This window comes from Anthonomus grandis, chromosome 18, assembly GCF_022605725.1.
Source record: "Anthonomus grandis grandis chromosome 18, icAntGran1.3, whole genome shotgun sequence".
Classification (NCBI taxonomy): Eukaryota; Metazoa; Arthropoda; class Insecta; order Coleoptera; family Curculionidae; genus Anthonomus; species Anthonomus grandis.
Window position 1 is genome coordinate 6,125,199 of NC_065563.1, and position 25,799 is coordinate 6,150,997.

The 25,799-nt window shown below is 33.4% G+C and overlaps 1 protein-coding gene across 5 annotated transcripts in view; it reads left to right on the forward strand.

Moving 5' to 3' along the window:
- LOC126746899 (fasciclin-1) overlaps positions 1–25,799 on the forward strand; it is a 207,125-nt gene that overhangs the window by 148,083 nt on the left and 33,243 nt on the right. For 4 of the 5 annotated variants that reach the window (XM_050455309.1, XM_050455306.1, XM_050455307.1 and 1 more), the window contains exons 8-9: positions 6,332–6,466; positions 7,248–7,502. In XM_050455309.1, coding sequence (XP_050311266.1) covers positions 6,332–6,466; positions 7,248–7,502 — 390 coding nt within the window. The remainder of the gene's footprint in view (positions 1–6,331; positions 6,467–7,247; positions 7,503–25,799) is intronic. The other variant, XM_050455310.1, reaches the window with a different exon arrangement.

Here is a 25,799-nt window from a genome sequence, read left to right on the forward strand (position 1 = left end):
TTTGGATGCCAAAGAAAAGCAGGGCCCTTCCACCACAAATCATGATAGATCAATTTAGAAGCTGTTAAGCCTCTAGAAGCACAGTCAGCTGAATTAATAGCTGATGGAATATAATACCAAGATGAAGAGGGGATTATTTTTTGTATATGATTTACTCTGTTTCCCACAAAGGTCTGCCATCTCTCTGGAGGAGAGTTTAACCAGGCAAGAACTATTTGGGAGTCAGTATAGGCATAAATATTATTGATGGTAATATGAGTAGAAGAGGTGTGTATGACAAAACTCACCAGATTGCTTAAAAGAACCGCGCCTAGTAATTCTAATCGAGCTAGAGTTTGACGATTTGAAATTGGTGCTACTCGAGACCTTGCGCAAACCAAAGATACAGAAATTTGATTACCACCTTCTACTCGAAAATAAACTACTGCGGCGTAACCTTTGTTAGACGCATCACATATGGCTATGATGTCACAAGATCTGTTTGCAAGACTAATTTGCCTTGGAAGTTTAAACTCCGATAACAGGGGAAGTTCAGATTTTAACTCGGTCCATAACTTTACTAGAGGTTCTGGAGGAGTATCATCCCAATCTATTTTTAAGAGCCATAGTTGTTGCATAATGTATTTAGCTAATAATAAAATAGGACAAAGAAGACCTAAAGGATCAAATATTCTTCCTATGACCTGCAAGATAGTACGTTTTGTACATTCAGATTCATGTGGTTTGTATTGATAAGTAAATATGTCACTTTTTGGATGCCATTGAAGGCCTAAAACCTTGATAAAATTTGGTTGTTCTTTGTCAAAAGAAAGAGACATTTGGCGGTCAGATTCAGGGACTGCAGCTAATAATTCTGGACAGTTTGAGGCCCATTTGGCCAACTGAAATCCACCAGATTTCAATAAGTCGATTAGCTCCCTTTGAAGATCAAGGGCTGAAGAAATAGAAGGGCTAAATCCGAGAACATCGTCAATATATGTATTTTGTTTTAAAATACGACTTGCATTGGGAAAGTTTTCCTTTTCGCGTTCTGCGAGTTCATTAAGGGTCCTTATGGCAAGAAAAGGTGAGCTAGACACTCCAAAAGTAACTGTATTGAGTTCATATTCGCGAATTGGATCCTTTGCTGAGAATCGCCACAAGATTCTTTGAAATTTTCTATGTTCCGGGGTTATCAGGATTTGTAAAAACATGCGTGTTATATCGGCTATGAAAACTATCGGATAAAGACGGAAAATAAGTAATAAAGAACTCAAATCGTTTTGTAATTTAGGACCAGGTAGCAAAGTGTCATTAAGACTAAGACCTTTAGGACCCTTTGCCGAAGCATCCCAAACAACACGGAGTTTAGTGCTAATACTATCCGGTTTTAGTACACAATGATGTGTCAAATAACACGAAATATTTGGTTTGGGCAAGTTAAATGGAATAAGAGTCATATATTCATGATGAATATATTCATTTATAAAACCTGAGTAAGAATTGTATAATTCAGGAATTTTTATAAGTCGGGATTCAAGAAGTAAAAATCTTCTGAGGGCTTGAGGATAAGTATTTCCTACGTCTGGTTCCGATTCTTTAAAAGGAAGGGATACCATAAACCGACCAGTAGAGGTTCGTTTGACAGTTTGGCTGAAAATCAACTCAGCCCTTTGATCATCCCCTGAAATTAAAGGAGCGGAAGGGATTTCTTCAAGTTCCCAAAACTTGGTCATTATTAACTCAAGAGGTTGAGCTTCTGAGTTGTGAAGAAAATAAGAAGTCGTTTTCGAGGGACAAGAATTATTGTTTACTTTACCCAAAACAATCCAACCGAAGACGGTCTCAATAGCCGTAGGCTGACCAACTTGGCCAACAATTTTCTTTTCTTTTAGTATCTCAGTAAAAACTTCGGCCCCTAATAGTAAATCAACTGGACTAGAAATATAATAGGATTGATCAGCAAGTTCAAGCCCTTGTAAGTGTTTCCATTCATCGTTTTGTAAAGTAAATGAAGGCATGTTCAAGCATAATTGTGGTACAACAATGGCTTCAAAGGACAATAAAGGATTAACTTTCCACTTTGGTTTTATGGTACAATGAGCTATGCCCTTTGAAGTGAAGGATGACATTTGATTTAAACCAAAAATTGAGGTTGTAAATTGACGCCTTGGAAGACCAAGACGGCGAAGACAGATTTCTGAGATAAAGCAATTTTGACTGCCATTGTCAATTAAAATTCGTATGGGTTGATAATTCCCTTTACCATCCATTATCTCTACGACAGCTATAGCTAGAAGAACAGTACCTTGAATAGCAAAGGTATTACCACAATGGGTATTTAGATTATCGTTAGTTTGGTGGGTTGTGGCAGAATTAGTAGTAGAACAAGAGGGTAGGTTTGAAGCATTAGGTTCAGAAATATTTTTAGACATATGAATTAATGTATGGTGTTTACCATTGCATGTCTTACAACGATATGTTGAAGAACAATTTTGAACAGAATGAGATGGGTGTAAGCAGTTTAAACAAAGTTTCTTCTGCTTAACAAATGAAAGGCGATCTTGCGAATTTTGTTCTGCGAATTTTGTGCATTTTGTAAGTACATGTAAGGCATTACAAAGAAAACACTTAATGTTAGGATTAGGTAAAGCATTGTTATTAGATACGTAGGCTGAAAAGGCAGTAGCAGGTTTATTATTGGATTTGAAATTCGGGTATATATTTTGTTTGGTATTTGGCTGAAAATAAGATTTGTTAGATTTATTAGATATAGAATGTTGCAAAGACTCTAAAGCTTTACATTTATTTTCCAAAAATAAATATAAATTCTCATATTTTGGAATTTCAACTTGACTAAATTCTATTTCAAAACTTGTTCTTGTAGGTATATCTATTTTCTCTAGTAGAATAAAAAACAGTAAAAAGTCCCAGTTTTTTGTTTGAAATCCGAGAGCATTCAAGACTGCTAAAGACTCTGAAAATGTATCAATCAAATTTCTTAGTTCTTTCGAGCTATCATTTCTTAGTGTAACTGACATTATTGCATGAATTGCATTAGAAGCCATAAGCCGTTTATTTTGATAACGACTGATTAATTTATTGTATGCGATATTATAGTTATCATCTGTGATAGCAATGCCTGTTAACAGTTTCAAAGGTTCTCCTTCAAGAAAAGAAAATAAATACTGTAGTTTTTGAACATTGCCTATGTTATCATTGTCGTGAACAATTTGGTTATACAAATCAAAAAATGTTGGCCAAAACTTCGGATCACCCTTAAAGGTAGGCACACTTAATTTATGCAATTTAGCATTTGATTCAACTCGAACAACATTGGAAGAAGATTGATCGGTTTGCAAGCAAAGTTTGTTGTAAATCATTTTACATTCGTAATAATTCTTCACAACATCTTTCTGAATTTTGTCTTGAGTTTTATAATCCTCATCAGAATCTTCTGGGATTGCCATAATGACAGAATTATGGTACTCTCCAAATTTTTCATAAATTTCATCCAAATCGGTATACCTAACTTTAAAGTGCTCCATGTATTGCGGACTTTTTTCAGACTCTTTAGCGAAACGATGACATTCAGCTATGCTATTAGTAAGCACATCTCGTTTCTGAATTGCCTTTTTTAAAGACATTTTTTTTCTTTAATAAAAATTTTTTATTTTAATTTTTCCCTAGTTTTTTTTTGATAGCTATACCTACTTAAATTACCATAAAACCCAATAATCTAAGGCTATAATAAAAATAAGTCACTTGAAAAGAAAATAAATAAGTTTTGGGATCAAATCTGCTACACTATACTAAAGCTTAAATTCAGAGCCTCGCGGTGCGAATTGACCGGAGTCGAGACTGTGAAATGCAGTAAAACGCGGGACAATTTCTGCCGCGGGATGATAATTTACTCGTCTAAAATAAATTTCAATGTCACTGACGAGCGGTGATCGGTTTTTTGAGAGACATTCAGAAAGGATCGGAAACGAACGAATGACGAGTACCGGTGCGCGCAGCGCTTTGAGCGGAGTACGGATTGCACTACACACTACGTAAAATTTTTAGAATAGAAATTTTTAAATGTTTGAAGTAAAGGGCACTTACCAATGGTCTTCTGTCTTCACTATAGATAGGGACGTCCCTTTATATAACTACCAACTTCATAAGCCTTGCTCTCACAACCAAATACAAATTAAAAGGTCCTTATTTTGGGTTTCGTAAAATTGTTAGATCCGGCACTCACGTCGTTCTTAACCCGATTGCTAGTCAATTGTCTCTGCCTTTACCTTGCTGGTAAAAGTGCCCAGAATATACCAAATATGTGTAGTACATGCGCGATTAATAGATTTTAACAATTATGATTTAGCGGTGCGCTAACAATAAAGATGAAATATTATACATTGCATTTTATTCTCATGTTATGTTCTCAAAACACAGTATCAGAGTACAGAGAAAAAAGAACTATGTATAATATTTTGCTGTTTTTATTTGCCATTTTCAAAACAACAACATTTTTGCACACAACTTTTTTTTTGTTTTTTTTTTAACATGGGTAAAAAACAAAATTGTTTGCTTTCAAAACAAACTATTATTAATTTTGTTTTCAAAAACAAAAGAAATAATTAATAAACAGGCGTTTCTGTGCAAAAAATATTTTATGTTTACCTCTCGCCTGCATAAGTAAAGACCCAATGGAGGAGGCTTTATCGTTCCAGTCGTTATCAAAACAACTTTTATCTTGGTTATCCTGAGACTCACACTCAGGAATAAGAGAGATAGAAACATCATCCGCTCTTGATATCAAATCAGGTGAGCGTGAACGTCTTCGTGACGCAGGCGAACGAACGGCGTAAGTTTTACTTTTGTTCGATTTTTCTCGCCTCTCAAGATCTTCAAGACGTTTATGTATACGCCTGTATTTCTTCCTTAGGGTATATTCGTCTTCTGAAGAGCTGCTACTGTTTTCCCTCTGCCTTTTCTTTGAATGTTTCCCCATATTGTTAGATGATATCAAATCACCCACAAAACTATTCAAAACAGAAATAAAAACGCACTTAAAACTTCAGTTTTGTCTACCGTCTTAAAACGATAAGCGTAGCGGTCGGCACAAAAATAGAGAATGATATTTCCGTGAAGAGTGCGGGTGACGACAGGGTACTAGGGATGGGCTATGATGGGCGATTTTGCTTTAAAATTTGTGGCGATTAGTATAGGAATGGGGGGACTACATATATCATTATTTACGAGACGAGGTCAAATATAATTTAATTTACAGGGTAAACCTTTAACTTATTGACTGTTGATGTCACTGTTTAACGTTTCTAAGCTTGCTATTAATAAGAAAATTTGAAAAGGATTTTTTCAGGAGGCCTTTAACGGCAATTCTGTTAATTAAGGCGTCAATTTTATAAATTTTAAGAGAGTGTGCTTAAGGGGATCCTTTAATTATTATTATCTCAAAAAAGTGTAAACTTCCAACAGTTTGTTGTCTAAAAAGAACCAATTAAGTTTCAAAAGAACCAATCAAGGTTCATTGATGAAAAGAACCAATTTTCTTTTACAGCTTTATTTTACTGTGCAAATTAAAAAAAAAATCAATTTTTCTTAAAAGGCTACCCAAAAATGTATACAGAAAAACAGTTTTTCTTCTTCTGAGAACAATTATTTAACAATGATGTATAAACTTGACGTTGAGATTGACGGCAACGATGTTGACATATCAGATGGAACTTCATTAACCCATTCACTATTAACCTAAATGTGTGACGTTCCTCAGTGGTGACCCACGTCAGTTTATTTAATCGGTGAATTCAAAAGACTTGTTCCAGGTAACGTTTAGCGACGAATCCGTTGATTTTGACGTTAAGCATTTAAATCTCACAAAAGTTTGATTGCCTCATGAATCAATTACAATTATTATGCCAAAAAACTGTTGACTTTTAATTCTTTTTTATCAAGATTCATGTCATATATTACAATCCACACAATCTGCATTGCAAAACTAAATATTTAGGATAATTTTTTTTTTAAAGCCTGTACGTAAAAATCTATACTGAAAAGCTGTTTTCTTCTAAGAACTATTTAGAATAGATTTATAAGCTTGGCGTTGAAAGCAACAGCAACGGCGTTGATTTTTCAGACGGAAATTGATAAATCTATTGACTATTGGCGTCAGTGTGTTACGTTTATACGCGGTCACGTCTAACGTCAGTTATAAATCGGTGAATTTCGATATTACCCAAATTTCTTTCCGGACAACGTTCCGTTTGATTCAACGTCAAGTTTATAAATCCCTCTTACCAAAAAAGAAATAAACACGATAAATAAGAAATGTTTTATAATACAACAGGAACATATGGACTATATTTGCAACGTAGGGAACATCCAGTGTATGGAAAACATTTGGAAAGTGCCGCCCACCCCGACGTTTAACCATTTACGGCCGAATACGTATATTTACGATAATCGTATCCCGTTGAACGAAGTATGTTTCCATATAACCGTACTTTTACGGCTGTATTTTATTGCTTGGGTCTGTAGATGCTGTAGTTTTGGGAAAAAGAAGAGCCAGCGGCGTGTGAATTTTTTACCGAACTTCCGCGCTAAAGTCGGCCTGAAAATGTAAATATTTTATGGAATGGCGGGACAAATAACTGAGAAATATCCCGAAAATAATAAAATATTCACCTAGTTTCTCGAGAAGTTTTAGTTACCTAAACATTTTTTAACATCCTTTACAGACTGCTAGCACTGTAGAAAAATACAAGTTTAAGTACGAGTAAGACTTAATCGAAGCATTAAAGGCCAATTTTCAATTATTAGCAGAAAAAAATATCAAGAAAGTTAAATATACATAAAAGTACAAAATTTCTCAAGATATCTTAGTCACAAAAGCATTTTAACATAATTTACAAAACTTAATCTAAGCATTACAGGCCGGTTCTTCAGTTAATTTATTTAAATTTATAATTTGCGCTTGCTTTTAACCACAGCTAACACTATTACATTCTAACACGCATGCTTATGCTTCACTTAAGCTATTTTTATTTTTAAAAAAAGCAACAAGCATAGATCAGGCTTACCACTATAGCTACTTTAAAACTCTATAACCTTAAATATATTTTGTTTTTATGCTTTTCACAAAATGGAAATTGCAGCAATTTAAGGTAATTTCGTTAGAAAAAGGGAAGCATTAAAATAACAAACACACCCATAAAAATACCCTCAATTAGTGACTCTTTTAATATATAATGGATTTTTCTTAGGATAAGGATGTGGGCGTCTTGAACAACTTCTTCAATGAGATCAACAGTTTGGGCCCAGAAGGGAACAGTTTGGTCAAGGCTATCGAAAAATCCCAAGAGCTGACTCTTTTTGTGCCCTGCAACACCGCCCTCGAAAGTTACGTGGTCAATAACATGAAAAAGGACAAACTGAAGTTCTTGGAGGTCCTGAAGATGCACGTGGTGCTCGACCAGAAACTGTTTGTGGAAAGTGCCAAGGAGAAGAATAATATGCAAGTAAGTCTTCCTTGTAAAAAATGATTTTAAATATGGCGCCATAGCCAAGTTTATGTGATATTAGCCACAGGGAAACTTAAGTCATGTTTTATATCTTTTTGTATACTTTTAATTGATAATGGCTATAAATCAAAAGAGTATCATAAGCATATAATCTTATTTTGCATTTTAACTTCAAATTTTAAACAGAATTCACATAAACGAGTAATAGACCTAAGATCATTTTCAACAGCAGGTTTTGTAGAATTAAGTTTATTTGTAATTGAACCAATCTTTTGTTCGTCCACGTCCAGATTAATGATACTTCTTAAACCAGTTATCTCCAACTTAGTGATCAAGACGAGGGTCAGGTAGCTTTCGCGCCAGTTCAGTTTACAAAGTGTTTATTCATGTATTCTCCAATGTCAGTGCTACTCCTTATTGTGCTCTACTGGGTGGAGACTGAATCGATGTTGTTACGTTGTTGCCTTTCTTTGTTCCTTAGTACGGAGTTGCCATGTTTTCCTGGAGTTACCATGTGCTTTTCCAAATTCTCTCGCAAAATATGAGATCATTACACCACATTTTATTGTTTCTAAAAAGCTTTACAGTTTTGTTGGAATAGGTTGTATTACGTGTGAAACATTGAATAATCGAATTATAGTTTTCACTACAACTTGCAGATTCTGTAAAGTTTACATTTATTGCATTTATGTCGCAAATGACAGCAGTTAGCCAATTTTTTGTTATATGTTCTATAATTATTACTGTTTAGACTATAATTTATTTAGTCGCCGCGCCAGCCGCATGATATAAATTTAATATTTTATTACAGGAGGCATATTAAGTTTTATAAACAGTCTTAGCTTTATAAACAGAGTTATTAAATTTTAATTTCTTAAAACCGCTTATTCAATTTCCTTACTAAAGCCGACAATAAATAGTACAAAGATCCTCCTATAATCAAAAATGCAACGTTTCATTATGTAAGCATTTTACACAGCCACATTCTCCACTCCATCCATTTTTTAAAATTACATTTCACACTTTTAACTTCAGGCCAACATGTCATTAAACAGTATATAACACAAGATTCGGTTAGAATCAGAATTTTACTTTGTAAAATTTTTATTTGTATATCTTATACAACAATTAACAGAATTGTACGGTTAGTGCAGTGCTTTATTTCATTCTTCTAATTACACTTATTTACCGAAAAATTGGTGTTTTATTGAAGAGAAAAAATCACAACCCAGAATACCGTGTGTGGAAAAGCCCATACACAAAACATGGTCCTTCGAGCCGGATAGGCAGATTGGTGGACAGCAGATAGGTATACATACCTATATTAGGCAAAAGTCACAGGTACATCATACCAAGCAGTCGACAAGGTAAATTTTTTATATATCGCAACATACATCGCCAAGTTTCATGCAAAATTGTGAACGCAAGGAAACAAGCAGCATCCGAATCCAGAAAATTTATCCTTTAAGCGAAAAAAGGAGATTTTTTTGATTTTGGTTTCAAGCATTTCGATCTTCTCTGGGGTACCAATTAGCAGGCATTGAGACACGCTTTCGACGACGCAGTGAATCTCCGGGTTTTTAGCCGCTTCAGAGGCAGACTAATTTAACAACATAGGTACTTCACTTCGTTACAGGACTACTTGACGATTCTTCGGCTCACTTTCCGAGTTTAAGTCGTTAATCATTTTTATTTTTTATTTACATTACCTTATTTAACTTTAGGATATATAGGTCAAAAGCGAGAAATGGTTCATCGACGTCATATATCATAAAAGTTCGAGTAGCACATTATTTTGAGTAGTACTTGTTGTTGGATAGTGTTACAATCTTTAGTTTATTTACACTTAAATTATTTTTTTTTACACAGAAGCATAATTAATTGGTTTTTATTTTCGCATTCAAACAATTTTATTGACTTATTTTTTTTTTTTATTAACATTGAATTAATTTATTTTCAGCTAGGCTAATCGATTTTAATTTTAACAAAATGCCTGAAACACAATCATTCTCATCAGAGGACTTAAACGTTAAAATTAGAGTTCTCTCTATAGCACGAAATAGAATTTTTGATGCTCTTTCAAGATTTACAAATTTTGTAAATACATTTTCTGATCCAAATCAAATTGGCCAATTACAGGTCAGGTTAGAACGACTACAATCATTATGGCCTGAATTTGTATCAGTTCAGGGTGATCTGGAATTATTTGATTCTAAGGATCACTCACAATTTAGGATTGACTTTGAGGATGCATTTTTTGAATCTTCAGGTTTGGCTAAAACTATCATTGATAAACATCTCACAGATATTCATCAAACACATCAGGAATCCCAGATAGCAGAGTCGATTCCGCAAAATTTCCAAAACGCATCATTGCAATACCATTCAAACCTACCCAAAATTAAACTATCAGAATTTTATGGCTCCTATGAGCTTTGGCTACAATTTTCAGATACTAATAAATCTTTGATACACAATAGTGCATCACTAAGCAATATTGAAAAATTCTGGTACCTTAAATCATGTTTGAAAGGCGATGCTGCCAAACTTCTTCTCTCATTGGAGGTTATTGAGTCTAATTATTATGTTGCTTGGGATATTTTATGCAAGAGGTATGAAAACAAACGGGTCATAATTCAAGCCCATATGAAATCACTTTTTGAAATTCAGCCAATTAATAAAGAATCTCATATTTTACTCAGAGGTCTTCTTGATAATGCAAATCAACATCTTAGAGCTCTTAAGTCATTAGGCTTACCTGTTGATCAATGGAACTGTTTTATCATATTTCATATAAAATCTAAATTAGACCCTTCTACTAGACGTGAGTGGGAAGATATTTCTTTAAAAATTAATACAGACACGCCTACTACGGATGATTTATTTTCATTTTTAAATAAGCTTTGTCAAATACTAGATAATATTGCATCTTCCTCGACCTCACATAAATCCGAATTCAAGCCTCAAAACCGCAGTTCAAATCATTCAATAGCTTCCTCAACTTGTTTAAACTGTAAAAAAGATCACTTTATTTTTTCATGTGGTGACTTTTTAAAACTCAGCTTCCAAGATAGGTTAGGCAGGATTCGTGCACTTAAAGCTTGCACAAATTGTCTGAAACCAGGTCACTCTGGTAAGGAGTGCCGCAGTACTGCAACATGTAAAAAATGTTCATTGAAACATAATACTTTGTTGCATTTTCCAAAACCATTTATAGGACATAAACAAAATCCTAATAATATTCAAGTCGTTTATGAGTCCAATATGCCTCGAGAGTCCGCTATTGAATCACAAAACCATGATTCCCAAGTTTTATCCGTCATTAATACATCTTTATCATCCAAAACTCAATCTCAATGCATCTTACTTCCTAGAGCTTGTATTTTAATTCAAGATAAATACGGCAATGATCACTTTTGTCGAGCTTTGCTTGACAGTGGCTCTCAATTAAATTTTATTACAAGGAGCTTATTTCATAAACTGAAGCTACCAAGCTCAAACATAAGTCATTCAGTGGAAGGCTTTGGCAATAATGTGACAAATATACATAAAAGTGTAAAAATAAATTTCAAATCATCAATCAATTCATTTTCATTAGAAAATGTTGAATGTCTAGTCACAGACAAAATCACAAAGAATTTACCCGATGTATCATTTAGTATGTCAAACATTCACATTCCTAAAAATATTATTCTTGCCGATGAAAATTTTAATCAAAATGGACCTATTGACTTATTGATAGGTGCTTCAATTTTTTGGAATTTATTGAGTGTTGGGCAAATCAAATTACAGAATTCCAACGCTATTGTGCAAAAAACAAAACTAGGGTGGATTGTTTCAGGGCCCATAATACTTAATTTTCTGGAAAATTTTTCCTCCGTGTGCAATTTATTTACATCTAACACATCTGATTTGCAAAATCAATTAAAAGCTTTTGGAAAATTGAAGAGTGTCAGCCAAGACATTTTTTGTCTAAGGAAGAGCAAGAATGTGAAACCTATTTTGTTGAAACTATCTATAGAAATAATTTGGGAAAATTTGTCGTTAGTTTACCTTTTAAACAAAATCTCGCAAATTTGGGGGATTCATATGACATTGCCCTAAAAAGATTTTATAACATTGAGAAAAAACTTAGTAATAATCCTGATCTCAAATTACAATATCATGCATTCATGAAGGAATATCTTGAACTTAATCACATGACCAAGGTTTATTAACTCATATAAACACAGGGTTTTATCTTCCACACCATGCTGTTCTCAAGAAATCGAGCACTACTACTAAGCTTCGAGTGGTGTTTGATGGATCAGCGAAATCAACTAGTGGTTTAGCTCTTAACGACACCTTGAAAGTGGGTGCTAAGATTCAGGATGATTTAATTGATATTATAATTCGTTTTCGAACCTGGGTTATGGGTTCACAGCGGACATAGAAAAAATGTACCGGTCAATTTTAGTTCAGGAAAATCATCGATGCTTTCAAAAAATAATTTGGCGTTTTCATCCTTCTCATGAGTTAGCTGAGTATCAGCTAAATACAGCTACTTATAGCATAGCTAGTGCAGCTCATTTAGCTATTCGTTGTCTAAGACAGCTAGCTATCGGGAATCAAGCTCAATTTCCCGTAGCATCTGACAAAATTTTAAAATCATTTTACGTCGATGATTGGCTCTGTGGTTCGAACACAATTCAAGAAGGAAAAGTTCTGGGCACAATAAAAACTTTAGGAATTACGTGGAATGCCAAAGATGATGTTTTTCAGTATACGATCTGTTTTCCTAATATTAATCCAGTAACTGAAAGAGCCATTTTGGCAAGTACCTCACAAATTTTCGATCCTATGGGTCTTGTTGGTCCTTGCATTGTAAGGGTTAAAATTATTATTCAGTCTTTATGGCAATTAGGCCTTAATTGGGATGAAAGTGTTCCAATGGATCTACATCAAACCTGGATCAGCTTTTGTGAGCAAATTTGTTTAATAAATCCGATTAAAATTCCTACGCAAATCTTTTGTCTAAATTATAATTCAGTGGAATTTCGCGGTTTTAGTGATGCTTCGCAAAAGGCTTACGGAGCTTGTTGCTACCTTAAATCATGCAATAATTCTGGAGATGTAGTAGTGCGACTTATTTGTGCTAAATCTAGAATTGCGCCATTAAAAACTTTGTCCTTGCCACGCTTAGAATTGTGTGGTGCTTTGCTACTCATTAGGCTATCTTCAAAGGTATTAAATGCTATACAACATGTCAAAATAAATCATTCTTCTTTTTGGACTCATTCTAGTATAGTTTTATCATGGTTAGCTTAAGAACCCAGTTAATTAAATACTTTTGTCGCTAACAGAATATTAGAAATACAACAGTCCAGTACTCATGGCGTCATGTATCAACCCAAAAAAATCCTGCTAATATGATATCCAGAGGATTAGACCCAGATACATTAAAAAATTGCAAACTTTGGTGGTTTGGTCCTGAATTCTTACAACATGAAGAACAAACATGGCCCTATTTCCATTCTAATATTTCATCGAATCTTCCAGAGGTGAAACAAAGTACTCAAACCGTCTTAACCACATTTGAAAGTAACATCACTTTTATTAATAATTTTTCATCTTATACAAGGCTTTAAAGGGTCATTTCTTTTTGTTTAAGGTTTATTTATAATTCAAAAACCAAATCAAAGGGTTTACGTTACTATAGTCTTCTATCTAAGCAAGAACTAATAAATGCTACTATTACCTTATGTAAATTATTTAAAAATCATTATTTTGCTGATGAACTCAAATGTCTTAAAGCATCTTTACCTTTAAAAGGGAAAAGTAAAATTTTGCACTTAAATCCTTTTATCGATTTTAATGGCTTGTTGAGAGTTGGAGGTCGATTGAAGTTTTCAAATTTAAATTTTAATGGTAAACATCCCATCTTTATTCCTAGTGACTGTCATTTCACAACTTTAATTATACGATATGAACATCTGAGGCATTGACATGCTAGTGCTCAACAACTTTGTCAGCTATAAAATCAAATTTTTGGCTTATTAATGGTCGTCATGTCGTTCAAAAAATTCTTCGTCAATGTATTTTTTGCTTTCGTGCAAATCCAATACCTGCATGCAATCAAATGGGCGAATTACCTAAGGATCGGGTTATTCCTCAAAGACCTTTTTTTTCTACTGGCATTGATTTTGCTGGTCCTTTCCTTGTAAACGATGGTAAAACCAAAAACAGAATTACGGTCAACTGTTACCTTTGTATTTTTGTATGTTTTGCAACAAAGGCCACACACTTTGAACTGTCAGCTGATTTATCGTCAGAGTCATTCCTCAATTGTTTAAAAAGATTTATTTCTCGAAGAGGCATTTGTTTTAATATTTATACAGACAATGGTACTAACTTTATTGGTGCTGAGCGTAAATTGAAAGACACTATTAAAAAATTAATACCAGGATCAAATTTTAAAGAATTTCTAGAAATCAATCAAATAACTTGGCATTTTTCACCACCATATGGTCCTAATTTTGGAGGGCTATGGGAGGCATGTGTTAAGTCAGCTAAATTTCATTTAAAGAGAATTGTAGGAAACGCACATTTAACTTATGAATCACTTTTAACTGTCCTTATTCAAATTAAAGCCATATTAAAATCAGGACCATTGGTACCTCTTTCTAGTGATCCCAATGATCTAGCGGCTTTAACACCTGGGCATTTCTTAATTGGGCAAAAATTAACAGCATTACCGCAAACGGATATAATAAATATACCAGATAATACTATCGATCTATCAGCGTATTCAACAACAAGTACAACATTTTTGGCGTCGATGGTCTCTTAGTTACCTAAATAGTTTGCAGGAAAGGTCCAAATGGGGCATTCAATTTCCTAGTATTAAAGTAAGAACACTAGTATTAATAAAGGACAATAACACAGCTCCATTATTTTGGAAGCTAGGTCGTGTAGTAGAGTGTTTTCCCGGTAAAGATAATATAGTGCGTATAGTGAACATTCGTACAAACAACGGTATTTTGAAACGTGCTATTACTAAGATTTGTGCTTTACCCATAGACCATAAGTAGTGGTATAATAAGTTCCTATACTTAATTTTAAGATTAATATTTTAGCATTAACTCTTTTTATTTTTTAGTTTATAAGATTTTCACCGCATTCAAAATATTGAATTGCAATTTGTTAATTATAATATTCGTAATGTACATTATTTCAATTCACTTTTTACACATTTTTTTTTTAACATTATTATTTGCTAGTTGGTTTTTTGTACTAATGTTGTTTTATCATTATTTTATTTGATTTTTAATTTTTTTTTAAAAGTTAACCCTTTCAAAGGGGGCGGTATATTTAGACTATAATTTATTTAGTCGCCGCGCCAGCCGCATGATATAAATTTAATATTTTATTACAGGCGGCATATTAAGTTTTATAAACAGTCTTAGCTTTATAAACAGAGTTATTAAATTTTAATTTCTTAAAACCGCTTATTCAATTTCCTTACTAAAGCCGACAATAAATAGTACAAAGATCCTCCTATAATCAAAAATGCAACGTTTCATTATGTAAGCATTTTACACAGCCACATTCTCCACTCCATCCATTTTTTTAAATTACATTTCACACTTTTAACTTCAGGCCAACAGGTCATTAAACAGTATATAACACAAGATTCGGTTAGAATCATAATTTTACTTTGTAAAATTTTTACTTGTATATTTTATACAACAATTAACAGAATTGTACGGTTAGTGCAGTGCTTTATTTCATTCTTCTAATTACACTTATTTACCGAAAAATTGGTGTTTTATTGAAGAAAAAAAATCACAACCCAGAATACCGTGTGTGGAAAAGCCCATACACAAAACAATTACTATGCCGAATGTTATGCATAATATTTAAAACTTGTAAATCGGGATCACTAATAAAACTTTTAATTATATACCATGTAAGAGTTCCGCGTACGTAAAGGATCATTATCCTAATAAAGGCTGTTGTGACCAGTACAACTTTAGTAATAAGGACAATAATAGAAAAAGGCTTAAAAACAATTATAGTGACGCCATCTAACTTTTTTGACGACATCTAACTTGGAATAATGTAACTGTGACGTATTAATAACGCGCGTCGCCGTCCGTCGTCCACTCCAAATCAATCAATGAGTATGTAGTATGAAGTCCACAGAATAAATTCCTTGAGAAAAAGGCTGTTTTTCTATGAAGTCGTCGATCGACCAAGTAAAAAGTAGATCGCGGTCGCCCTTCACACGGTCGGTCTCCGTCTTGAACTTTGCTCCCGGCTTTGGCGCGCAAGAGCTTAGCTTTTAAATTTAATTAGTTAAGTTTTTGGTAGTGATTTGTATAACGTATAGTTTTGTAGACTATATTTTGGACCATTTTATGAATTAATCCGGTTTAATAAAGTTGTGTTAAACCAAAGGGTGCTTGATTTATTTCCCAAAGTAAGGCGAACCCTTGGGAAAACCAGTGATCGGAAATACAATTAAATCTCTCAAGAAATTAGGAGGGTCTCTGCTCCGTGCAGTAGAGCGCTAAAATTAGTGTGGAATGTAACCGCCACAAAGGCCATGATCCAACCAAACTTCTTTATAAATATCTGTCTCATAACTACTGATTAAAACGTCTATATTTAAATCACCAAATAAGAATTTTAAAAACTCCTATACTAAATACCATCCTATTTCTATCTTGACAAAAGGCTTTGATAGAGTCTTTAAATACTAAAAGATCTAGAAGTAAGAATGGTCTATCAAAATTCGGCGAAATTAAGAAATCTTTTAGGAAACCTAGAAGATAAAATAAAGACCAATAAAAAAGTCCAGGATCTATGAGAATAATTATAACGATTATGATAAGAAGTACATAGGGCAAACAAGATCAATTAATGTCAGATTAAAAAAAAAAAGCATGTAGCTCATGTGAAATATGGAAAAGTTTAAAAGTCAAGTTTATGAATATACAACTTAACACTACTTAAAACAGTTAATAATAATCGAAAATTAAATACATACGAAAGTTTATCAATATTCAAAAATCAAGAAACCATGCTTAATAGGCATAAAGGTCCAATTCCTTATAGTTAATTACATAGGTTAGTTAGGGTTTCAATTATGTTCATTCATGCTTTATTGGTTACATCTTTAGTATACAGTGTGAGTCTGTACCTTTACCGTGAGTAGGTCATATACTTTTTTGTTCTCAAAAAAAATTTCGGACCCATCGATTAGCATTTTAAGTTGCGCTCTTTTTGTCGAACAGGAAGTTATCCAGTGTGTCCCAAAAATAAGATATAACGTCATCGATGATTTTTTTAAATAGCAACCCTATTTTTTTGTGCATATTTTTAAAGAGCGTGGCAAATTATACATAGCTTCAACATTTTAAGTTTATGTGATAAAACCATTTTCAAGATAATAATAATAATAATAATAATAATAATAATAGTTTATTCAAAATAATAATTAACAATATTACAAAATGTCTATAATAACGATCAAGAGAATAGTGAATAAACAATAATCACAGAAGTAGCGAGATTACTACTTGTACGTGAATATGAATTTAAAAGTTTTACAGAGTTAATCTTATCTAAAATTTAATGACTACGATATAATGTTCAAAACATAGATCAAGATCGAGTATGTCCAATTCGGTCCATATCGAGGTAGTATGTCATGTCCAGGTTTGTGTGATTTTATTTGCTTTCTTTTCAATTTTACATGGATTTGCTAAAGATTATGTTTTAAAGAAAAGCATATTTATATATCATAGTATGTTACATATTATGATTTAATATATTATTAAACGTTTCTCTGTCCGTCCGCTGTATCCAGTCTTTCACATAAAATTTAAAATTTTTTTGATTTATTTTATCTTTTATATGCCCCGGAACCAAATTATAAATCTTAGAGATATAGAATCTAAAATATCGCTGACCAATAGTTTTTTCATTTCGTGGAACTACAGCGCTTTGATTTTGAGCTCGAGTAGCATATGAATGATTCACATGTTCAACTGTGATTTTCCTTTTATGAAGATTTAAAAGTAACTTTTGAACATATAATTGTTTTAAGTCAAATATACCAGCAAGATTGTATAGCTGATCAGATGGAAACAGTTTGTCTTTATCATAGATTATTTTTAAAATCCATTTTTGAACAACTTCAATGGAGGTGGCAATTTCTTAATCCACCCCATCCGCTGAGTCCATAATTTAAATGTGATTGTACCAGAGCAAAGTACAATGTTTTTAAGTGTTTAATATCCATAAAATCCTTAAGTCGTTTAAACTTAGATATCAAGCCTCTTAATTTGTTTGTAAGTTCACCTGCATGTATATCCCATTTTAAGTGCCGGTCTAATGTTATACCTAAATACTTTATGGAATTTGCTTCTGGTATCTCAAAATGGGAGTTTATATTAAGAGGACCCATCAGAGGCAAGTTATTAGTGTAAGATGTAAATGTCAAATACTTTGTTTTAGAGGCGTTTAAAGACAGTCTGTTTGATTGAAACCAAGAGGAAATTTTTCTAAAATCAGCTTCAGCGTTCTGTTTTAAAGAATTCCATGAATTTCCTGAATAACATATGGCAGTGTCATCAGCGTAGCTTACTATTTCCCCCAAAATATCAATCTTAAGTAAGTCATTTACATATAATATAAATAATAATGGGCCAAGTACAGTGCCTTGGGGTACCCCACAGGTTATGTCTGCGAAGGAGCTTTGTACTTCATCGATCTTGACAAGTTGTTTTCTATTTTTTAAATAACTTTCAACTAGTTTATGAACTATTCCTCTAATGCCGTAACAATTTAGTTTATCTAACAAGATTTTGTGATTAACAGTATCGAAGGCTTTAGAGAGGTCAACAAAGATACAGAGTGATGGTTTAGATTTATCTAAGTTTTCATATAAATAATTTGTTAAATGTATAATTGCATCTTCTGTTGACATTTTTTGTTTGAAAGAATGGAGTTCTTTGTTAGAAATGATACTAACCGATTTTTAAAAATTTTTTCATAAATTTTAGCTATACTGGAAATTAGAGAGATTGGTCTGTAGTTGTTAAGGTCTTCTTCCAGGCCAGTTTTGTGTAGAGGTGTGATCATACCAATTTTTAAAATTTCGGGAAAGATACCTGTATTGAAGGACATATTTATTAAATATGCTAGCACATGTGCTATTTCAATTTTTATTTCTTTCAGGGTTTCGGCCTTAATGCCATCAACACCTGGCGATTTGCCTTTTTTTAACCTGTCAATGATCTCTATGACCTCAGTGGGCGTCGTTTCCCTTAAAAACATCGATTGATGAATATGATGGTTTTCGTTAGACTTATAAACATTAGCAAGTGTTTGCCCTATTTCACTAAAATATGTATTAAACTGGTTTGCTATATTTTGTTTGTCTTCCAGTATTTCACCATTTGTAAGCTTAATTTTACTAATATTTCCCTTGTTCTTTTTTTTATTACTACATATGGCATTAACGCAATTCCAGAGAGCTTTAGTTTTATTTTTGTTGTCTCTAATTGATTGAAGATAATTATAATATTTTTCTTTATTTAATATAAATTATAAAATCTGTTTTACTTAAAAAGTTTTTTAACAAATGTTTAAAAGATAGTCCATTTACTATTTAATATTATCCTAAATGTACTTGAAAGTCGTTGTGAACGATTTCAAAATTTCAGGTTTTTTATGACTTACGATTTCCAAGATAATGCCACCAAAACAAAACACGTTTACTCATTTTTTTTCCTTGCAAATGTAGTCCCATTTACTATACAATTAGCAATGGCCCAGAACTAGTACTTGAATGTCGTTCTGAACGTTTCTTATAACTTCTGGGGAAATGAATCTACACTCATGCTTTATTCTGGTTTTTAACTCCTCATTCTTGATAGCCATTCAAAAGGTCCTCTTCTACCAATCGATCATATAGTATCCAGATAGTTTCGAACAGAACGTGCAAAATGGAGAGGCGCACTATCTCGTTGAAACTAGATTTTCCTATTTGATATATCAGCTTCTAATTTAACCAGAAAACAGAGCAGCTAGATTTGGAATTCATCTGTTCTCTCTTGACTCGACTTACACACTTTCTCTGACAATGACTCAACTAAACTGTATACTGCCACTGTTGGAGCTGTAATTGATGACCAGGAGTCTGGAGACCTATGTTGGAGTTTAAGAGGTAATGGGGAATAGAAGTTATTCGTAAGCAACTTCTCCCTTGAAATGATATTTTATCTAATTTCAATCGAAAATGATGATAAAATTAGACAGCTCTATATCAAAAAATAGCAAATTACAAAAAGCCATACTAACTCAATACTTTGAAGAAGATATTAAAAAAATAGCGGAAACTCTAAATGACAAACGTTTGGAAATTGCTACCTTGAGTGAAGAAATGTATAAACTAAGGGATGAGAAGGTAGCTTTGAAGGAAAAAAATGAGCAGCATCGAAAACATTAGGACATACAGGAATCCACATGATTAAATAGAAACATGGTTTCTTGCATTCAGCTATTAGAAACTGAGAATTATGCTTATTATAAGTGTTGGTATTAACTGATTATTATAGAAAAAAATATTTCTTCTGCTTTGCACTTTTCTTTTAGGTATACTTATTCCATTCACGTAATTAATCTAAGCTTCATCCTAAGTTTAATGATGTTGTTTCTGATGTGGCTTTCAGTGATTTAACTAACTCAGATTTTGTGATTGTTTTGGCGGGAGTAAGGAAGGCATGTTGATATTTGTGCTCTTTTACGAATATAATTAGTTTCCTCATATTTTCAAGATGACGGAGAAACTTAAAGCGTCGACAAAAAAAAGAGGTATTATTAAAAGTAAGCAAACAATATTTAAAAATTATTTTGAGAGTAAAATAGTGCATTTTAAGTATAGAGCCTGAAAATACTCCATATTATTTTAAAGCTAGAAAATAGGTTAAATAAGTTCTCCGATTTACTTTCCCAATTTGATGATGTACAGTGTGAAATTCAGATGTTGTCAGAGTTTCTTGAGGAGCAACTGCAGGAGCCTACATCATTTAAAGACATTTATAATAAGTTAAATGCACAGGGAAAAATATTTTAGATGAATGCTATAGTGCTGTTAATTCTGGGAAAAGTAATAGTTCAGTCAATAAGAGTATGCAAAACCCTTTAAGTTCTCGAGGTAATTATGTACAGAGTGCACAAATGCATTCAATGGGCTTGAAACTTCCAGCAATAAATCTTAATAAATTTTCAGGTGATTATAAAAATTGGCTTCAATTTCGAGATCTGTTGGAGTTATTAATTAATTCGAATGAGTCATTAAACAATGTGCAAAAATTCGAGCATCCCTAGAGGGTGGGGTGGCTCAGGTGATTTGTGGGGTTGAGACTACTAAAAGTAATTATCAGATAGCATGGGATATGTTGTGTAATAGGTACAATAATAAAAGTATTTTAGTGAAAAATCACATATTTCACATCACAAGTCTTTGCTTAATATACCCAATTTAAGTTCTAAGTCTTGTTTTGAGTTACAAAAATGGTTGATGCAGTATCAAAACACATTCAGAATTTGAAAACCTTAAACCAACCCACAGAGTTTTGGGATACGTTTTTAATTTTTATTTTTAGTTCTAAAATGGACAAAAAGACAGCGTGAGAAAGAAGAAAGAAAAGTGATTTGCTCAGATTTAAAATCATTACGTCAGTTAACTGCTACAGATGTATTGTGTCAAAATTCTGATTTTCCTTCTTTGAATAAGGTCTTAGAGTTTCTAGAGGAAAAACTGATCTTTTGCAAAACTTGGAAAATCCTAAGAGTAGAAATCGTGGTGTTAGAGAAAAGTGGTTGTGGTAAAGGGGAAAATAAGGGTAATCGAGCTAATAATAATTATTCTAATAAATCTCATACAGGCTTAACACAAAATAGTGTTTGTGCCTTTTGTGGGAAATCGCATTCAATTCATAATTGCCCTTAATTGAAATTACTAAACCGATAGTGCAGTCGAGAGTAGAAAGGAAGGGAGTAGAAAACATTTTAATAGACCTCAATAAGAAACACAGGGTTTAATTAATGAGCCAGAGCAGAATGAGGGCACTGATGTGGCTATCAGTCTATCTAGTGGTGTAAATAATTTTTATTTAAATGTCTTGTTGCAAACAGCTTTAGTGAAGGTTATTGACTCATCTGGACAGTGGTAGCCAAACTCATTTGACCACACAGGGATGTTGTGAGAGACAAGGTCTTGAAAAAATTGAGTTGCCATCTGTCATAACAGGAGTTGGTCAAAGGGTGTCGCAGTTCAAACATAGATGTCAAATAACTATCCAATCTTGTATTAATCGATATTCGATGAGTCTTCCTTGTATCATCTACATACAGTGTTATTTGGTGAAAGAGGTCAAACCAAAACTCTTGGGTTATATTGGTCATGTGTACAAGATTTTTTATTGTGTCAAATTGATGTCAGTGATGTATCAAAACATGCAATCAAGAGAAGTTAGTGGATAAGGCGCGTTCCACTCTTACAGTCACTGTCAACTTATGTTTTCTGTGGAGCGACTCAACTGTAGTTGTAAGTTGGATTCATACTCTTCCCAACACATTACAAACCTTTTTTGGCAACAGAGTGACTCAAAGTCAGGCACTTACTTTATCATCTGATTGGCGTCATATCCGTAGTGCGAGCAATTCAGCATACTTACTGTCCAGAGTGTTAATCCTAGTCAAATTCAGAGTTCCGATCTGTAGTGGAATGGTCCGCCATGGCTCTCTTTTCCCCAGTGTTCGTGGCCCAAATCTTACTTTGAACCTTAAATTAATTTGCCAGATTTGAAAAAACAAATTAGTGTCTTTAAGATCGAGTTTGGTGCCGTATTTCCATTTGCAAGATTTCCGCGGTTATCTAAGATAAAAAGAGTAATTGCTTACTGCCTGCGACTTATTATATGTGTCGTCGTCAGAGGTCAAAGGTTACTGATCCTCTTACTGTCCCTGAGTTAAACAATGCTTTAACTGTTCTGGTAAAGCTAAAAGAGTAAAGGAAATTTGTTAAAACTTAAACTGACTATAACTTGAAGATATAAGATTACATCATGCGGGCCCTCAACTTCTTCTTTTTCCAATTAGAAAAGTGTATTGGCCATTTCGGGGAAGAAATTTAGTTCGCAATGTTGTACACAAATGTATTAGGTGTTTCAGAACCAACCCGACCTCTAAAAACCCTGTTATGGGTGTTTTGCCTCAAACTAGGGTAGCCCCTGCGACTCCCTTTTATAATGTCGGTGTAGATTATGCAGGACCTTTATTTATGAAGGATAAAAAGGGAAGTGAATGCAAAAGGGTTGTTAAGTGTTAAATTTGTATTTTTGTTTATTTTGCCACAAAGGCACTACATATAGAGATAGTTACTGAATTGACAATTTATTGGACGAAGAGGTAAACCATTGAATGTCTATTCCGATAATGGAACCAATTTTATGGGAGCTCGAAAAGAGCTTGAAAAGTTTGGTAAGTTTTTAAGAAGGGATGAGGGGATTTTATCCAAGTCAGTTGCAAATCAGGGGATAACTTGGCATTTCATTTCTAGTATGTCACTTCATTTCAGGGTATTTGGGAGGCAGGTGTAAAGTCATGCAAAACACATTTAAAGAGGGTTCTAGAAAGCTTTATTAACTTATGAGGAGTTAGCCAAAGTTTTAACAGAAATAGAAGCTATCTTAAGCTCTTTCCTATTATCCCAGTCTCTCCAGATCCTAATAATTATACCGCATTGGCCCCCTCACACTTCCTAATTGGGCGACCCCTTATTTTCCTACCAGAGCCAGACCTAGAGGATGTTAAGGAGTGCAGACTTCCCCATTTTCAACGTTTGCAGCAGCTAAAGCAGTACTTTTTATCGAGATGGTCCCTACAGTACGTGAGTGAGTTTGAACTTCAGGTTCAAACTAAGTGGCAAATTCATAATAATGTTCTTCAACCTGGAGCCCTGGTTGTCTTAAAAGATGATAACCGACCACCCTTACAATGGAGTATGGGAAGAATTATCTCTCTTCAACTATACACGCCAAAATAGGGTAGCAAGAGTAGCCTCCATCCAGGCCTCTAAGGAAATTGTGAAACGTTTTTTTTTTCAAAATTTGCCCCCTACCAATAGAATCATGTGGGACTCCAAAACCAAGTGATACGAGTTAAACTATAGACCAGATTTGTGCTTGTGGTATAGACTAGATTTAGTGGTTGATAAACTAAACTAAACTAAACCTAACTTATTAAGTATTCTTATTTTTTAAGTGTGCTTTATGTAATGAGTGTGCTAGGTCTATATTAAGTAAGGATATTATGTTGATGTAAGTAATTTTAAACTTTTCCTTTTGAAGGTTAACCCCTTCAAGATGCGAGACATGTCTACATTCCTTTTGTTTTCTTTATTAGATTAACAGATTTAAAATCTATATCAATCCATATTTAAAAGGAAGGGAAGCCTGTAATAAAAAGATTTTAGATTCTTAATAATTATTATTGTATAATTGCGGAAAAATTTATACAAAATATAAGTTGTTATATTGATCCAATGTTTTATTTACAAAACATATTTATACGGGAATCCTTTTACCTATATCATACAAATGTTCAAGAGTATAAGAATATTTTAGAAAAAATTAAAAACAAGAATTTGGCAGGTATTAATGGTATTTCTGTGAGACTATTTTGTAACCTTGCTGACTCAGTATTTGCAGAGCTCTGTCAAATTATAAATATCTCCTTTTTTAAGGGTACTTTTCCTAAAGCTTGCATACGGGTTTTGTAAAATCACTTTTTAATGGGAAAAACTCCACTAATCCTTCAAGTTTCCGACCCATCTCAATGTTCCCAACACTCAAGATTATCGAAAAAAATGTTAAAACTAGGATGTCTTCTTTTCTAGAAAAACATAATTACATAAACATAGTCTTAATCAGGGACAGATGACTGCGGCAGTATTTTGCGATTTTTCTAAGGCATCTGAATGTGTGGATCGCAGAATACTGCTGCAGAAGCTTTCTTCTTACGGATTTAGACGATGTGCTCTTCAATGCCTTGAATTATATATATTAATTAGAAAACAAGCAGTTGGTAAGCGACACAGGCTTTTACAGCTCAGAAGGATATAAGCAGTAAAATGGTGTTGGGATTTTAACAACCTTTCTTTAACTTTCAATATTAAGTATAAAATAAAGACCAACTGATAATCGAAAAAATGATTAAGCGTTTATATTATATTCCAGGAAGGGAAAAATCGTTTACGGTCGAATTCGGTAAAATAATCTTTAGAAGACAAGAGTCGACCGACACACGTCTCACCAGTAACACGTTCGGTCCGCGCCACCCTTCTTGCTCGTAATTAATTGTATTTTTAACATTGCGCAACTAAGTAAATTTGTTCTCCTGTTTTCCCCTTTTTTGGGATTATTTGATTAATACTTTAAGTTTCGTAATTCAGATTGTGTAATTCTTTAAGAACCATTTAGTTGATAAATGCAGAGGTGTTAATCCAGAAAGTGTTTATTCTTTTTGTTACATGGGTGAATTACTGGTCCTTCGCTGGTTATGGGGGCCTTGTTAAAATATCAATAAACTCATAGTAAAAACCAGCTAAGTAGCATTGGAGGATTGCGCAGACACGGTCTAGCATTGGGCATACACAGCCAGATGGTGTGCTGCAAACAAGCTTACATTAACAATCAGCAAGACAAATTTAATTGCGTTTCGAGGGGGTATTGCAGGTCATTAATTAAATAGACAGGAAATCGCAAATAAAGACTGCACCAAATTTTTAGACATTTCCATTAATCCTGCCTTAAAGTTTAATTTCCATATTGCGACACTAAGAAAGAGGTTGGCCTGTGCCTGTTATGCCATAAGATTGGCGATCCGGCAACAATGTTTATTTTGCATTATCTGAGATATGGTATCTAGTTTTGGGGATTTCCAAGTCTGTATCTTTTACAGTCGGTTTTTATTTTGCAGAAGCGGGCTGTAAGATTTTTATGTGGGACAGCTTTTGGAAAACATTCAATCCATGAGGGGATCAAAATATAAATTCACTTGCTTCTAGAATATAAGAGTATTAGTAATGATAAGTGGTTTAATAAGTTAGTTTAAACATTTTTATTTAGCAAGATGGACTATAGCTTGGATGAATTTTATAAGAACTAAAGATGATTGTGTTGAAATACTTGTTTTGTTTTTTATAACGTTAATGTACTGTATTGAGTATTTTGTTGC